Genomic DNA, 12,725 nt, shown 5'->3' on the forward strand with positions numbered 1-12,725 from the left:
GCTCGCAACGTATCTTGTGTGAGAAAGAGGAAGTAGGGAAGCGAAAAGGTCCATTGCTTGCTATTCGTCATGAAGCACAACCACCAATCTTATTTCGTTCTAAATCTCTTAGTTCTCGACTATGGTTACAAAATGTACATTATAATGATTGAACGGTTTTGCAACAAATAAATGTTTGTTATTTATTTAGGAGTTTTCGCATGAGTAATTGTCAATGATTGCCCATTGGCAATAACAAACGATGTTCTTTTGTTCTTTGAAGTCTGAATGACAGCAAGTTTGCCCAGATTTCCAATACTTTCCACCTTTTTCGATAACTGTTGCAAATCACTTGGCGTTAACAGTTTTTTTTAAACATTCATTTCCAGTAAATAATTACCATGCGCTTCCTTCGGGATTTGAGTTGCATTAAGCCTCTTCAAGTAAAAATCTGAATGGTGTTCTTCATCGTTTTTCATCCTTGACCATCTTATGTGGTAGTAACTGAGACTGGTGCCACGATTTTTGGGGTCAGTGCAATGTTTTTTCTATATTTTCTGTTCTGTTTCGATTTCAATGCTTGGTTGATTAACTTTACCTGGTTACATGATTTGGTTTCTGCACTTGGGGATTTTTCTTGAAGTTTTAGCTGTTTTTTTATCAGTGCAGTGCTGTTATTATTATCAATTCTATTATCTCACAGATTATCATTAATGATTACTTGCTGGCAATAATCGGTGGCGTGCCTTGGTGTACCGGTGACAACAAGTTTCCCAAAATTTCAAGTAATCTCCACGCCTTTTGTTCACCACTGAAAATAATTTTTTTGTTATCGCAACGGCCGTTTACCATTGATTACTTGCTGGCAGCGACCATTGGCCCTCCCTGTGGCTTGGATGGAAACAAGCCTCCCCAAGTTCCCAGTATTCTGTAGTTTTCCAGTGGAAGTTAGTTAGTGCTCTTCCTGCTTTGTCTTTTCTTCCTCCTTTACTCTACACGGCTATTTTGTGTAGTATATATCGGGACTGGTCCTATCATCTTTTTAGGAAGGATGGGGCAGTTTATAAAATCTTTTGCAGTTTCAGTTCTCTTGGGTTTTTGTGATATTGTGCTTTTTATGTTCCTGTGTTTTTTTCTATAACAGCTTCCATGTTACTAGTTAGTATTTTTTTCACCCGCATTCAAGGGGTTTCCTTTAGCTGTTTTCAAAATTTTAGTCCGTTGTATTATTTGCTGGCAGCAACCCTTGGTCTTCTCTGTGGTTTAGGTGGAAATAAAGCTTATTTACATCCAAACCCCAGAGAAGACCAATGGTTGCTGCTAGCAATGAAACAACGTCTCAATCTTCCTTTTGATTTCAATTTTTCCCATTTTCAAAATTTTTTGGGAATGTTCCTAGTGCTCCTCCCATTATAAGTGTTATATTGGCATATCCCTTACAGTTCTGTAACAAGTTCCATGTATTTACTTTGTTCTATATCTTTTTGATCTCCACCCTGCTGGGACGACAAAATCTATGATTTTGAAGGATTTTTCCTTCTTGTTGACTATTATGACATCTGGTCGCCTTGTTTCGATAGGTTTATATGTTTGCACCACCATGTCCTAGAATATTTTGCGATTTTCGTTTTCCAGAATCACCTCCAGTTTATATTTGCACCATTTGTTAGCATGTTCAAAATGTAGTTGTTTGCATAGTTATTAATGCACTGCCGTTCTCACTAAGTTGTGTCTATTCTTTGGAGCATGTTTGCTACATTCACTTATTATGTGGTTAACTGTTTTGTCTCTTTATCCACAGAGTCTATATTTGCTGTTTTCCTTTGATATAGTTATCCTACAAAGGGCGTTCCAAAAGTAATACCTCATACTTTGCATTCCGTCCGAATTTAAGATTTTCAACGTACTTGGTAAATAGGTTATTGGTCTGAAGTTGCCTGAGATCGTTCCCTTTTCATTGCTCATATAATTATTTGATTTTTCTTTTGCTCACCCACACTGGTACACCTGTTTAATAGACACATTTTCTCAGCTTTTTGCATTAGCCTTTCATTACCTCTATTCATGTATTAAATCTTGGTCTAGTGTCTTCTAGTTTACCATTTTCTGAGCGTACTTCTGATAATTTCATGTTCCTTTCATGTTTTTCAGTCACCTCGCATTTCTATTGTGGTTTTGCAGTCTTCCCCTATCTTGCTCCAGAAGCGTTTTATTTCTGTCACGTCCGCCTGCTCCTTTTTTGTACTTTCTCTGTTTACATTTTGATAAAATAAGCTTTCATTGTGTTCAAAGGTCCTGTGTTGTTTGCACCGTTCGGATTTGTATTTATATCGTCTTAATCTCACATCCTTTTCTGTCTTTCGTTTTAGTTCTTCATGTTTCTCATTTCGCTATTCCTTCAGTTTTCTGTTCTCTTGTAAGTGAAATGAAACTTTAGCTTCTTTTTTAGTTTGTTGATCTGGTTTCCAGTTAAGTTTTCTTGTTCAGGCTTTGTCGGTCCATTTTTTGGATGAAGTCTTATTTCTACTTTTAAATGTCATATTGCATAAATTATTATTTTACTCACTATGAGTAGTCACACAAGTCATCATCAATGATTACTCTTTGAGAACAACTTGTGGTGTTATTTGGAGTCTGAGTGACAAAAAATCTCCTCAGATTTCCAGTACTCTACACCACTTTCGATAACATTTACAGATGAATTTGCATTTTCGCAACAGCCGTTTACCATTAGTTCCTCATTGGCAGCGACCATTAGTCTTCATTGGAATTTGAGCGGCAATAAGCCTCCCCAAGGTACGAGTCCTTTTTTCCAGCAGAGGTCTGGCTGGTGCTTTCTCTCCTCGGTCTTTCCCTCCTCCTTAACTCTCCTTACTTATTTGATGTGGTGCCAGTTTATAGTGCCATGCACACAAAAAGAGGGGGTTTAACTTATTATTATTATTATTATTATTATTATTATTATTATTATTATTATTTAATAGTAGTAGTAATATTAGCTGCTTTAGTATTGCTATTAGTTTTAATTGTACAATTCAGTAGCATACTTGTCATGCCGAGGTTCTTCATGACACATTTGGGGAAATTTTGCATAACAATTTTGAAACCTATAAGTATTTATTACTATTAATAATGATATTAGTATTAAAATTATTAATATTATAATTTTCACTTACTCCCAATAGCATATCTGAAATCTCAAGGATTCTACATTCTAAATTTAATATTTTGGCACCTATAAGTAACCAACGTTTCAGCCGATGTACCATCTACTATCTTCAGGTGCATCTTATCAAACTCGGGAATTTATACCTATACCGAATTTCGAATTGAATCCGTTATTTTATCGACGGAGAATCCACGGGGGTAGGTTGTTCTTGTTTCTTCAGCTTTTTTATTCTTAGTATAGCCTGTGATGACGATTAAGCCTTTAACTTCCAGTAGATTATTACTTCGAACTGATTTTTTCTACTGACTTTATCTGCTGTGCCACGTGTCTATGTGGACTTATTTATTTAAGGAAAACAGATTATTTTTAGTTACGGATGACTTTAATTGTAAAATGATGTTACACTTATCACAGGAACAAACATACAAAGTAAATAAATAAAAATCCGGGTTGTTTTTTCTTGTTTTAACAAAATCATTTATTACCGTTACTCTCCCGTCTCGACACCAGCTTAAAAGTCTCTTGCTTCTTCTTCACTACATGCCGTCATTAGACAGTCATTTCTTATACGTCCATCTTTTTCCACCGCACTCTTTCTTCTTCCTTCATTTTACACGTCCGTCTTCTTCAGCGCCGACTTTGTTTCTCCCTCACTACGAAGTGTCTTTTCTTCTTTTTCTTTGGATGCAAGCCCGAGCACACTTGCCAATTTGCATACGCGTTCAAACGCTGCTCCTGCTGCTAATGCAATCGCTTGCCATCCATCCTTCGGCTGTTGCTGTTATTTTCATACGCGCTCATACGGGCTATGTTACATAATAACATAATTATGTATTTTTCTCCATCTCGCCTGAAAACGAGTCTGGTCAAAGGATACAAAACCAGCATTTATTTGTTTCGTCTCTTTCTCATGTGAGTCAAATAAAGGGCCCAGTTTGAAGTTCAGTATCGATTCACGGTAAACCTGAAGATGGTGGGATGTTTAATCGGCTGAAACATTGTGATAATAACATTTTAAAATGGAAATAATAGTCTAAATAATACAAATTATCACTCCTCATCTAAAAAAATCCAAAACAAATACAGAAACGTATTCACGTTTTTGAAAACACTATTTCATAAGTTTAATTTGAAAGTTTAGAAAACAGAATAATGTTATGCATTCTTTTTTTTTTAAAAATATTAAATGATTAAAATTATTTCGCACAAAACACGCCATAAGACACATTGATTTCAGATTTTACAACAACCGTCAACAAAATCGAACAAAATCAAACAGGGTGGAAAGATAAAGTTGTTGTCTTTATGAAAACAACACTGCAGCTTTATTTTAAAACTTTATCGAAAAAAATCAATTCAATGTAGCCGACTTCAGCCTCAATGACCGCCTCGATACAGGTCCGAAATTGGGAGTATGCCTTTTCCACAAGCGCCGGCAGGAGCTCTACGAATACTCGGCAGATAGCAGCAATCAGGCTGGCTTTTGTGTTGTGGGAGGTCATGTTGGTGCTGCTCTCGATGTATGACCAAACGAAGTAGTCTAGCCGGTTCAGGTTGGGGGAGAAATGGTGCAGTTAATGAAGAGTACAATGTCGTAGCACTCCTGAAGCCAAGACTTGGTCTCTTTGAACTTGTCGGCCGGTGCCGAGTCCTACTGCCACAGCCATGGTCTGCCAGCAGCCATCTGATTGCATCAGGGGATCATCACACTCTTCAGCACATCCAGGTACACTTTGGTGTTGACTTTAAAGCCGACTTCAAAAATGTGAAGTGGCATGATGTAGCCCTCACTTGACACCACACCAAAGACCATAACCGTGACCATAAACTTTGATTTCATCACCCTGAGTACGTCCCTGTTATTCGTGGCAACCCAGGGATGCATTTTTAGGGTGCTCGCAATAGTCATAACTTGAATCAGTAGAGAGCATGAGTTGTACAGTGGCGCATCTCCGATTTCGCTTGTTAAACATTGTGTCATTTTCAAACATGATAGAAGGCTCCTATTGCTCTTGGAATCTGTACACAACTGGCCAACTAGTAGATGTGTCGGTCGACACTAATCTTATTCGGGTTTAACTGGCTTCCGACAAAAAAGGAAATTCCATGGGAGTATGAAATTCACAAGCAGTCCCCAGTCGCATGTATATGCCCGTTAGGGGAAATGACGATGTTAGGTTTTTGCAACTCTTGCAGAGAGGTGTCGACGTCATCCTATAAACAGTGCCCGGAATTCGCAAATTGGTCACCCATTTTAGTAATAACCAGGCTCAACTTTGCTTAACTGACGAGAACCGGTGTGTCAACGCGATTATGCCGTATATCAACTAGTAGAGGTCAGCAACAAAAAAGAAAACCAGTATTCATCAAACGCAAATGAAATCAAATCATCTTTTCTAGGGCGACAATTTCATCATTCCACCTTGTATACCTTTTCTTGTCTTAACAACGGGGACAAAAACAAATATTTTACTTTGTTCTTTGTTCGCCTAATAAGCATAAAGAGTGGAGATTTTCATATCTATCTGAGAACCAATTCCTGTTTTTGTTCAATCTGAAAGATTAATAGATATTATGCCATGAAACTACATTGAAATTTACAACGGAAATTTGGCTACATTTCTCACTACTGAAAACGAACGAGTTGTTTCTGCGCTCTCTCGGTTATATCCAAAAAATTCAGTACGCAAAGTTAAGACGCCGGAAATATAATCGGTTTACCTAAATATGAAATGGAAGTCACAAAGCATGAAACGAAAAACGAAATCATATGAAACCACTTCTTGTTTTATCATGAAACAAAAAAAAAAAAATAAAATAAAACAAAAAAATAATAAACTTTTATTTTTTACATTTCTATAAATATTATTTTAATATTTAAAATATATTCATATGGAAATATTTTATTTCAAAAAAGTAATACGAGGGAGTGCAATAAGTAATGGCCCAGACCCACTTTCCATAGCAGTAGAGCAACGAAACTTGGCACAGTTATTAGTCTTTCTCTACATAGGAAGCACCCAGAGATATGCATTTCTCCCATCGTTTGATGCAGCTCTGGAGACAGTTTTTGTAGAACATCCCAGATTGGTCCTCCAACCACGACGTGACTTGAGAAATAAAGGCTGCATGATCTGGGTAATGCTTTCCTTTCAAAAACAACTTCATGGCTGGGAAGAGGTGAAAGTCAGAGGGTGCAAGGTCAGGAGAGTAGGGAGGATTTCATAACCACATGCCCGTGCTTCTGATCTGGCGACATGCGAGTTGTGGACCGGAGCGTTGTCCTGCAGGAGGAGGGTACCTTTGCTGATCTTGCCCCGCCTCTTATTTTGATAGCTTTCCTTAATTTCCTCAAAAGTGAAGCATAATAGGCTCCTGTAATTGTGGTACCCTTTGCCAGGAAATCTGTCATCACTACTCCGTCCTGGTCCCAGAAGACTGTGAGCATGATCTTGCCAGCGGAGGGCTGCACCCTTGCCTTCTTTGGAGGTGGTGAGTCCAAGTGCTTCCACTACATTGACTGGGCTTTGGTCTGGATAATAGTGATGGACCCAGGTTTCATCCTGTGTAATCAGTATTTTGAAAAACTTTGACTCATCTTCTTGGCACATCTCCAAATTCATCCTCGAGCACTCAACACGTTCTCGCTTCTGGAATGGTGTAAGCAACCTGGGAATCCATCTGGCAGACACCTTATGCATATGCAAATGGTCATGAATGATTGTTTCCACAGACCCTTTACTAATCTTGACATCTTGGGCTATTTGGCGAATAGTAATGCGCCGATCTTCCAAAATGGCAGCCTCAACTTGACAGACAGATGCTTCATCAATGGCAGAGGGGGGGGGCGACCAAGTTTGGGAGCTGTTTCCACAGACTTCCGGCCATGTTTGAATTCAATATACCAGCGATTTACAAGGTCATATGATGGGGCATTATCACCATAAGCTTCTTTCATTTCATCAAAAGTCTCCTGTGATGTGCATCCTTTCAAATACAAAAACCGGATGACTGCTCGACATTCAACAGGCTCCATTTCACACATGACTCAGTTCAAACAGCTGTAAAACAGAAACCAGAATTTGTTCAGATCTGTAATTTGTCACATAACCCGTAGAGATATAAATCATTGCACATGCAAAATTTCAGCTAGATCAGACAATTGGAAGTGGGTTAGGGGCATTACTTATTGCACGCCCCTCGTACATTATTCATAACAAAATTCCATTTATTCATTTTAAGAAACTTTTTATACGAATGTTTAAAATAAGTTTATTTTTGATAACACAAGAAATGTTAATAAAAACTTTTATACATAATTTATGAGAAAATTCTGTGATAAAACTTGTGAAAGATATATTATTTCAAAAAGTCACCATTTATAGAAATGTAAATAATAAAAATTCTAATCAGTTTTTCTCGTGATAACACGAGTTAACCCCCCCCCACTATTTGTAGAAATATAAAAAGATGAGAAATTATTAGTTTTAATTGTTTCATGATAGCACAATAAATGCTAAAACTAAAATAATTTTTTGAAATAAATTATTTCCATGTGGTTTTGTATTTCGTTTCATGTTCACTGATTTCCATTCCATATTTAGGTAAACCGATCCACCTCCGGAGTCTTAACTTTGCGTACTGAATTTTTGGACACAACCGCTATCTCTCTTACCGTGTTTTATTTGCGAAACCATTCGGTGGCCTGTGCGTCCTTTTTGTTGGTCTTAGATCCGATTCTAACACTTTTAGGATTCTTCCGGGTTCAACGGGCCGTGCTTCATAGTTATCCTCACCGCTGAATGTTGAACTATCAGGTATGTGAAGTGCTGTCGCCTCCGACATGGTGATGACGGCCTTTGCGTGCGCATGCGCAACTGCTTGGGCATCTTCGTAGCAAGGTGGTGGACCATCGTCATCTTTAGGGTTCGGCAAATAAAACCAACCTGCAAGAAGAGCAAAGATATTTCATTATTTATTCATTTATTTGCGGACTGTTATCCTATTCTTTGTTGTTGTTTCACGACGTTTTCGGTTAACTATTCCTTTTTTTTTTTACACAGTGATCACCACTTATCAAGGCTCAGAAGCCACTCAGGGATAAGGGTTATTGCAAGTACATTACGTTAGTGTGGAGATTTGATGAAGTGTTTACTTAAGGGGGCGGTTCATTAGGAATTTGTTAACGTTGGACTTGAACACATCCAAGTTGTAGTCCGGTGGGAAGCAGGCAGACGGAACAGAGTTCCACAGGCGTGCAGTTCTAAGAAAGAAGCTTTGTTCATGGAATCCACGTTTTGATTTAGGCACAGATAAAGAGTGGGGGAAACTTTTGACAGTGGATTCAGTTAAACGGGTGTTTTTCGTGAAAGATTGACGAGGGGGGACCAGAGATTGGACTTCAGACGAGCACCTGCCATGGAAATAACGATAAAACAAGGATAGGCTCGCAACGTCTCTTCTGTGGGAGAGAGGTTGCAGGGTAGAGAAAAGGGCATCCCCACTAAGCCACGAAGTCTATTTTGTACTCTGTCAAGGCAGGATAGGCTGTTTTTAGCAGCTTCTGCCCAGATATGGCAACAGTATTCCATCCTTGGACGTACTTGGCTTTTATACAGATAGAGAATTGCATCAGTAGTGAGATATCTTCTGGAGCGGTAGAAGGATCCCACCATCTTTCCAGCGACCTTGGCAACAGACTTGATGTACGTGTTCCATTTCAGATCAGGAGTAAAGGTCAAACCCATTCCTCTGGCCTTTGTGAGGCAAATATATAAATTACTCATCTCAAAAGGATTCCAATAATAAAAATAAGATATTTCGTTGTTATTTCAAATTTGTGCGTTTTGCAGACATACATCTCGTTTAATAAAGACCGCAGTTTATGCGGCGAAAGTAATGCAAAACGTAACTTATACAAGCGACAGCGCCTCTGTCTATCCTGCAGCACCACACTGATACAGAAGGACACAGAGAAACACTGATACAGAAGGACACAGAGAAAGGAACCGCCCCCCAGCAACTATAGGTCTATCATGTGCTTATCCACTATATGGAAAATAATAACAGCACAACTGAGGGAACAAACGGTTTATGTGGCGAAAGTAATGAAAAACGTGACTTATACAAGTGACGGTGCCTCTGTCTATCTTGTCGAGTGACGGAATCAAGAAAAAGTGAATGAAACTAAGAGTTGTTGCTGTTGTTAATGATAATAATAATAATAATAATAATAATAATAATAATAATAATAATGATAATAATAATAATATTCGTCCAAACTTCATCTTGCCAACTCCGATTTTCAACTGTAATCTTTACCGACCGTTCTGACTCTCAGCTGTGCCAAAAAAGAAGACTGCATTGTGCTTTCTCTGTCAGTCCTATTCATCGCAGTCATCCTTTTTCACAACAGTAGTCATTGTTCTCGTATGCAAATTAATGCCATATGTATATTAATAAACCGTTTATAGACGAAAGGTTTTCTTTTCTCTTTCCTTTATTGATTCCGTCACCCGACAGGATAGACAAAGGCGCCGTCGCTAGTGTAAGTCACGTTTTTCATTACTTTTGCCACAAAAAGTAAAACGTTCGTCTATAGACGGCTTATTAATATACATATGACATTCATTTGCATAGGAGTACAATGATGGCTGTGAAAATGAACAAGTTAAATTTTAGAATCGGGGCTACTTATCAGAATATGACGTCATAGACAGGAAGTCAAACACAAAGTGGATAAAATCTTTCTCTTGTTTCTGAATCGGGTCATGTTTGGAACAGCTGTGTGAAGGTATTTAGAGAAGACCTACATGTTTTTTTTATAATACATTAAATTATATATGTAGACTAAAGAAAATACTTTGTGCCGTCAAATTGTTTAATCTTGATGATTTTGTGCTGTTATTTTTATATCTTTTACAGACGCTGCTATTGAAAAGAAGATGAAGATCAACGGGCATCACATTAACATCGACGAAAAATGAAGAGGGAAGAAAAAGAACTACTGCTGCGGGCCATCAACACAACAAGACTCCATATGCTAAGCCGTCGTCTAGATAATATGCTAAAAAGAATTGGTCCAATGTAGTGCTACAACAAAATAGCTATTATTTTATTCCACCAACGTAAGTGACAAAAGTACGTTAAACGCAAAACGCCACAAAGAGAGACAACCAGAAAGATAAAACAGGTCAGAGTGTAGTATCTGTACACATACTTTGCCCCATCTCTTCTGGTTCATCGCAAAATGTCAGAATGGTGAGGAGGTAGAGCAATTTTTAAAATGACCTTGGCCGTCGGAAGATACAAAACCCCTCGTCATATTAAACAAACTTCATTTTTTATTATTTTACACGCCTGTCTTCCAATAAATATTTGTTAATGTTCACAGCGAAATTTTCTTGCTTTAAGGTTGGCGATAAAACAAATCATTTACTCAAGTTTCCGACTAAGTTGCGCCAGTAACAAAGTTCTGCGGATCTATTAAACACAGCGTTGATGTAGGACGATTAACGGGGAGCATCCAGCCGGAACATATGAGGTCCTTGTAGCACTAGATTATATTTAGAGCTGAGTCACTCAACGTGCGACCCTTAGTGACCCCAACGGCACACAGGCCCATACCCCGGCTCCATCCATATTCATCTTTTATATAGCAATAGAGTAGAACTTTACTGTCGGCATACCCGAGAGGGTTAAGGGACTTGTCACATGATGATGATGATGATGATGATGATGATGATGATAATGATGATGATGTTTAAATAGATGTTTATTTAGTTTTGGTTGTTTTACACCTAATCCACTTATATAATATCGAAGCACCACACACATTCATTGTAAATGCTTCATTGTATTTATATTAAATAAAGACGTTCGTACGGATTCATATCACGCCTAATAGCATTAAGGCGTAAATAACATTGGTACTTATTTATAATTACACTTATTAAAAAAAAAATACAGAAAAATCTTTGATGTACGTATCCGTTACAAAACAAAGATGTCATATTCCAAAAAATCACGTAAATCAATATGACAAAGCAAGACGTAGGATTTTTATCGGCCATATTGAATAAATAAGAGCAAGACAACGCAATTCGAACTATCGAGAGTAAAATGAGCCTTACAATGGAAACATTTTGCATTAAATTTGCTGAAAATCGTAATTTTGTTCTTAGTTAAAAAAAATCCACTGAAGCAATTTACGTGATTTTTCGAATATGAAATCTTATTACTAGTGATAACGTATTGTATTATGAAAGATTTGTGAAAAGTCACAATAGTAATTAAGTTCTCTAATATTACCTAACAACACTGTACGGTTAAAATCGTGAATCACCAAGTATTTCAATGAGTTGCTCCTATAAAGGGTTAAGGGTTTTAACCTTTCAGACGTTCGTGTGAAAATTAATTGAGCTGCGGTAACTGCGGAATTACCTCACCTCTCTTTCTTTCTGCCAGGCACGATTTGTCCAATGCATTAATAGAGCTAAGATCAAGAGTACAATTCGACGCCTCTGGTAATATTCATCGTAACGTTCAATAGTTGTACGGGGTTTCTTCGATTGCAATCTTGAGTCGTGTACCAAATTGGATTGATGGAATTACGCCTGCATAAAATACTTGCTATCTCATTTTCGATTTTTGATATTAAAAATAGAGATCTACATTTTTCTATCTGTATCCTAATCACCGTCGTGATCGCGCTACGATAAACATCATAAACTGCGATAAACAACGCAGGACGAGTACTTGATGTAAATCAGTTAAACGCTGTGTACGTGTTTGTGATACCGTCGTGTATCGCAGAAATAGGAACCCTGACGTTGTTCGTTGATAATTGTCTGCTCGCGTCAAACCCCAGTGATTTTCTTCTCGGCCTGATCTACTCCCGCTCGACTTCGACTCCAATCTCTCCGATCTCTTTCGGGAGACGTCTACTGCTCTCGACTGGACCCTGTCGTCCACTGAGCTCCTAAACATCCATTGCCAATACTAAACACACCATTGTTCATTCTTTTATCATTTTAATAACTGCCCCACCTTGTTATTTTAATAACTACATTACCTCAGTTTTCCTTTGCAAACAATTCATATCTCTTATCTATTGATAACCCATTTCATCTTCTTTTGTTTATTCCTTTGCTCTTTTTCTTTTGTTTCCCAACATTTGAGGAAGAGTGGACGCCTATAGTATAACATATCTGTCGCATTTCAATCTTTTCTTTTGTTTGTCCACGGGAATAAAACAGCATCAATTATTGCCATGTGTAACAATTTAGGCCGATGACGGCAAACATTTAAGACTACTAAGACCCCCACTGTTAACAAGGCTTCAACCTTGTCCGATTGCCGCAACGTTGCATCACGGTGCCTGTTTTACAAGTACGTTCATGAAATGTGTTCTTATGAACTCATAACACTTGTGCTTCTTCGATGTACATACTCCCGACTAACACAATAAGCAGCAAAATACAACCCCTTCACTTTAGAGGTACCTAATGCGGGAAAGCTTTATATTCTAATAGTTTATTCCCTCAAACTGCTTGACTTTGGAACTCTCTCCTTGTTT

General features: G+C 37.9%; 1 protein-coding gene across 2 annotated transcripts in view; it reads right to left on the reverse strand.

Moving 5' to 3' along the window:
• The window catches only part of LOC145254284 (uncharacterized), a 160,224-nt gene that overhangs the window by 20,266 nt on the left and 127,233 nt on the right, over positions 1 to 12,725 (reverse strand). For both annotated transcript variants that reach the window (XM_080113011.1, XM_080113012.1), the window contains one exon: positions 7,824 to 8,094. In XM_080113011.1, the coding sequence (XP_079969137.1) occupies positions 7,824 to 8,094 (271 nt within the window). The remainder of the gene's footprint in view (positions 1 to 7,823; positions 8,095 to 12,725) is intronic.

Source organism: Euprymna scolopes, chromosome 3 (genome assembly GCF_053919585.1).
Source record: "Euprymna scolopes isolate OS-2025 chromosome 3, ASM5391958v1, whole genome shotgun sequence".
Taxonomy (NCBI): Eukaryota; Metazoa; Mollusca; class Cephalopoda; order Sepiida; family Sepiolidae; genus Euprymna; species Euprymna scolopes.